Source organism: Ahaetulla prasina, chromosome 1 (genome assembly GCF_028640845.1).
Source record: "Ahaetulla prasina isolate Xishuangbanna chromosome 1, ASM2864084v1, whole genome shotgun sequence".
NCBI classification, from domain to species: Eukaryota; Metazoa; Chordata; class Lepidosauria; order Squamata; family Colubridae; genus Ahaetulla; species Ahaetulla prasina.
Genome location: NC_080539.1, coordinates 253,101,403 through 253,107,047, shown reverse-complemented (window position 1 = coordinate 253,107,047; position 5,645 = coordinate 253,101,403). Strand labels below are relative to the sequence as shown.

Here is a 5,645-nt window from a genome sequence, read left to right as displayed (position 1 = left end):
CTTCCTGCCAAGGTGGATTACATTTCTGGCTGAGGACTGTGGGTGAGAATTATACATTCATACAGTTCAACTGATTAATCACTCTGAGCTTTTTCGCGATTGTAATGTAACGTAATTGTAATTCTTTCTAGATTGTAATGGAGAGCACATTTTAGCAGGAACTCTACATTCTTTTGCAGAGAGACCTGCTCCCTGAAATATGCAAAGAGATGATGGTAGGTATGAATCTATCCTTTGCTAAACGACATTGCAGTCCTACATAATGGTGTGCAGTCTCCAATACAACATTGTATTTTGAAAAGGGCATACTTATCAAGACCCTGTAAGCACTCATGCATCCCAAGCAAACTCTTCCTTTATAATTTTGGGTTTTCTTTCCCTTGGGCATTCTAAACAATCCAACAGTCATACTGCCATAAGTTTTGCCTTTTTTATTCTATCAGAGGGAACTAAAGAATGCAGACAAATCAAACCACTGTGACTGAGTTCATCCTTGTTGGATTCATGGGCCACCCAGAGCTTCAGATCCCCCTCTTCATCTTCTTTCTGCTCATCTATCTCATCACTCTGTTGGGAAACATTGGGATGATCATTCTAACCAGAATTGATGCTAGGCTTCACACCCCAATGTACTTCTTTCTTAGAAATCTCTCTGTTATAGATCTTGGCTTTTCTACCACCATTGCCCCTAAATTGTTGACAACATTTATGATAGAACATTCGACTATTTCCTTCATAGGATGCACCACACAATTCTTCTTTTTTGTCATCTTTGTGACCACTGAAGGTTGCCTTCTGGCTGTGATGGCATTTGATCACTTCGTAGCAATCTGCAACCCATTGCTGTATTTTGTTGTCAAGTCAAAGAAGCTTTGCATCCTCTTAGTCATAGCTGCCTATACTTGTGGCTTTGTAAGTTCAACAGTGCACACTATAGTTATTTTTAACTTGAATTTCTGCAGCTCAAATACAATTAATCATTTCTTCTGTGATGTTCCTTCAATGCTTCAGTTGTCCTGTTCAGATACACACATTACTCGCATTGTGCATTTTGTTATATCCACTGCAATTGCATTGACAACTTTTCTGACTGTTTTGATTTCCTACATTGCCATTATTACTGCCATCCTGAAGATCAGCTCTGCTCAGGGAAGATACAAAGCCTTCTCCACCTGTGCCCCCCACCTCACCACTGTAACCATTTTCTTTGGAACCATCATCTTCATGTATATACGACCTGGCTCCAATTTCTCATTGGGTAAAGACAAAATCATATCCATCTTTTATACTCTTGTCATCTCTTCACTTAATCCATTCATCTACCGTCTGCGGAACAAGGAAGTAAAGGATGCTGTTAGCAGAATGCTAGACAAGATAATATTGTTGAAATAAAAGTGGTATAGATGTGACTTCCTTCATGTCAAAAAAGAAAATCATTGTTGCATTTCCCTTAGAAACATCCTATTGAATACTTGATAATATTTTGAGCAGGTGAAAAAAGATTTGAAATTTCATGTAGGTTATCCAAATGCTAAATAAATTTAAGGAATAAATGAAAGGACAATGGATTTTTACATTGACCTATAAGAAGAATAATTGTTTTTATTAATCAAAACAAAATTATGTTTGAATGTTTCTTCCTCTGTAAATGGTTGTACAGTATAGACAGAAACATTAAATTTCAGAAGAGTGTGCCAAAGTCGATGATTGATCATAAAACAAAGTTTAGATCGAATCTGCAGTTCCATGTAATTCAGATGTAATTTTTTTTATTATTTTATTGGATGTAACTGATATCTAGGGGCAGATATGGCGGAAGCAAGGGGCCGTATCGCTTTCTGGGAGCTCGTGCTCGCTGTTTAAAAGCGATCATGTGCTCCGGCCCCCCAGTCTTTTCCCGTTCCCCGGTAGGTCAGGATCCTCAGAGCCTGGGCCTCCGGTTGATGTTATGTAATGCCCGGTCCGTGGTTAATAAAGCCCCCCTGATTTGTGACCTTATTCAGGGGGAATCCACGGACTTTATGGGCATTACGGAGACCTGGTTGGGTGCAGAAGGGGGTGTGCCCCTAGTTGAACTGTGCCCTCCAGGTTTCCGAGCATTCCATCAACCGAGGGCCCAGGTTAGGGGTGGCGGGCCGGCTGCGAATCCCTTCTTGTGAAGTGGGGCCATAAGAATCAGATGGGTCTGTTGATCGCGTACCTGGCTCCTTGCTACATGACTACAGCCCTGCCTGAGCTGCTGGAGGTGGTAGCCGGGGTGGCGGTGGAGATCCCCAGACTCTTGGCCATGGGTGACTTCAACTTGCCATCGGCCGGCTTGTCGTCGACAGTGGTTCAGGAGTTCCAGGCTTCCATGACGGCCTTGGATCTGGTTCAAATAACTGATGGCCCCACCCACACGGGGGGATCCGCGCTGGATCTGATTTATATCTCTGGACAGTGGTTTAATGATCTGGTAGTAAGAGATTTAGTGACGTTACCGGTGTCATGGTCAGATCATTTTCTCCTCCGCCTAGACTTTCAGACCGCTACTCACCACCGCAGGGAGACGGAACCAATCCGTTGGTTCCGTCCCAGGCGCCTGATGGACCCTGAGAGGTTCCAGACGGAGCTTGGGCCGTTTCCTGAGGATCTTGCCCACGGCACGACTGAAGAACTAGTTGCGGCCTGGGAACAGCTGGGGCTTTGGACCGTGTCGTGCCTTTGCGGCCTCTGACCCGGCACAGATCTCAATTAGCTCCTTGGTTCTCTGAGGAGCTGAGAGAGATGAAACGCCGGAGAAGACGCCTAGAGAGTGTGTGGAGGTCCAGCCGTTCCGAGACTGATCGGACACTAGTTAGGTCTTTTCAAAGACCTACCTAGTGGCACTGAGGGTGGCGAGGCGCCCACGCCTCCCTCATTGCGCCGGCAGATAACCGCCCGCCACCCTGTTTGGTGACCCGTTCCCTCCTTCACCAGGGGGAGCGGGATGACCCCTTACAGGGACGTGCCGAGGAGTTTAACGGTTATCTATACGATAAAATCGCTCAGCTCCGGGATAGCTTGGACCAAGATTGCGATGATCCGGATGAGATGACTGAGGCGCGTCTTGTTGATATCGTTTGGGATGAGTTCGATTCTGTGACTCCCGAGGACGTGGACAGGCTGCTGGGGAGGCTGCATGCCACTACATGTTTACTGGACCCGTGCCCCTCCTGGCTGGTGCTGGCCACTCAGGAGGTGACACGAGGCTGGCTCCAGGGGATTATAAATGCTTCTTTGATGGAGGGGATCTTCCCCGCCGCCTTGAAAGAGGCGGTGGTGAGACCCCTCCTCAAGAAGCCTTCCCTGGACCCAGCTATTCTGGGTAATTACCGTCCAGTCTCCAACCTTCGCTTTATCGCGAAGGTTGTAGAGAGTGTGGTGGCGTGGCAGTTTCCTCAGTACCTGGAGGAAGCTGTCTATCTAGACCCGTTCCAGTCCGGCTTCCGGCCCGGGCATAGCACGGAGACAGCTTTGGTCGCGTTGGTGGATGACCTCTGGAGGGCCAGGGATAGGGGTTGCTCCTCTGCCTTGGTCCTGTTAGATCTCTCATCGGCTTTTGATACCATCGACCATGGTATCTTGCTGCGCCGGTTGGAGGGGTTGGGAGTGGGAGGCACCATTTATCGGTGGTTCTCCTCCTACCTCTCTGACCGGTCGCAGACGGTGTTGACAGGAGGGCAGAGATCGACCGCGAGGCACCTCACTTGTGGGGTGCCGCAGGGGTCGATTCTCTCGCCTCTCCTGTTCAACATCTATATGAAGCCGTTGGGCGAGGTCATCAGTGGCTTTGGGGTGAGCTATCATCTGTACGCTGATGATACTCAGCTGTACTTTTCCACCCCAGGCCACCCCAGCGAAGCTGTCGAAGTGCTGTCCCGTTGTCTGGAGGCCGTACGGGTCTGGATGGGGAGAAACAGACTCAGACTCAATCCATCCAAGACGGAGTGGCTGTGGATGCCGGCATCTCGGTACAGTCAGCTGCAACCGCAGCTGACTGTTGGGGGCGAGTCATTGGCCCCGACGGAAAGGGTGCGCAACTTGGGCGTTCTCCTGGATGGACGGCTGTCGTTTGAAGACCATGTGGCGGCCGTCTCCAGGAGAGCTTTTTACCAGGTCCGCCTGGTTCGCCAGTTGCGCCCCTTTCTGGACCGGGATGCCTTATGCACGGTCACTCATGCTCTCGTCACTTCTCGCCTGGATTATTGCAATGCTCTCTACATGGGGCTACCCCTGAAGTGCACTCGGAGACTTCAGCTAGTCCAGAATGCAGCTGCGCGGGTGATTGAGGGAGCCCCACGTTGCTCCCGGGTAACACCACTCCTGCACAGTCTGCACTGGCTACCTGTGGTCTTTCGGGTGCGCTTCAAGGTTTTGGTTACCACCTTTAAAGCGCTCCATGGCTTAGGGCCCGGGTACTTACGGGACCGCCTGCTGTTACCCTATGCCTCCCATCGACCCGTACGCTCCCACAGAGAGGGTCTCCTCAGGGTGCCGTCCGCCAAGCAATGCCGGCTGGCGGCCCCCAGGGGAAGGGCCTTCTCTGTTGGAGCACCTACTCTCTGGAACGACCTTCCCCCCGGTTTGCGCCAAATATCTGACCTTCGGACCTTTCGTCGGGAATTAAAAACTCACTTATTTATTCAAGCGGGACTGGACTGATTTTTTAGACTTTTTAAATTTCTAAATTTTAATTTTAAATTTTTAAATCTTCTGTAATTTTATATGGGGTATTTTAGGTTTGTCGATTTGACGGTTTTAATTTGGCCACCATTGAATAAGTTTTTTTAAATTGATTTTTAACTTTGTATATTTATTGCTTTTTATCTTGGCTGTACACCGCCCTGAGTCCTTCGGGAGAAGGGCGGTATAAAAGTTTAATTAATAAATAAATAAATAAAATAAATAGAATGTCTGTGTCAATTAATTGGTAAAAGGCAACATATATGTGCAGTTTTCCTTAATTATTCCCACTTAAAGTGTTTCAGTCAATTTTAAAACATTCCTTCAAAATACCTTATAATGAAAATGGGAAATGGTCACAAAACAATATTAATTACAAAGCAGAAAGATATTTGAAGGATCTTTGAATTAAAAATTTGATGGAGAAAACAAAACTGTAGTTGATTGAAAACACAATAGATGGCCACGTGTGTTTCTCTGATTCTAAGAAGATCTTTAATAAAATGCAATTACCAACTAATGGTGATCAGTCTTCCATATCTGGAACTATATTATCATGCTTGACAGTAGTCCTCTACTTTTATTTATTTATTTATTTATTTAAACTCATATGCTCCGCATTGCACCAAAAGGTGACTCTAAGCAGCTTGCAATCATAAGAACAAGGTAAAACATTAAAAGAATAAAAATTGACAAGATGGGAAAAGAAAACAAGATGTACATGGGGAAGAGATGGGATCTTATCTTAGTCAATTAAGCATTTCCAGAATGACATACACCCACTGGGGTCCCAGGCCAGTTGGCAGAATTACTCCCATTGCATAAAACAGTTTCTCAGATAACTTGGACGTAAGTCATGAAGGACTTCAAAGGTATTAATCAACAATTTGAATTGTACCGGGTGTAACCTGGCAACCAGTGCAGCTTGTAGATCAGCAATA

At 46.5% G+C, this 5,645-nt stretch overlaps 1 protein-coding gene across 1 annotated transcript; it reads left to right on the top strand.

Moving 5' to 3' along the window:
* The first annotated feature begins 456 nt into the window (after positions 1-456).
* On the top strand, positions 457-1,392 carry LOC131204676 (olfactory receptor 5AP2-like). The gene has a single exon (XM_058196181.1). The coding sequence runs from the start codon at positions 457-459 to the stop codon at positions 1,390-1,392; it is 936 nt and encodes a 311-aa protein (XP_058052164.1).
* Positions 1,393-5,645: the final 4,253 nt, after the last annotated feature.

Bases quoted from the DNA above. Each gene is read 5' to 3' on its own strand.
- LOC131204676 (XM_058196181.1), top strand. From the start codon at position 457: ATGCAGACAAATCAAACCACTGTGACTGAGTTCATCCTTGTTGGATTC.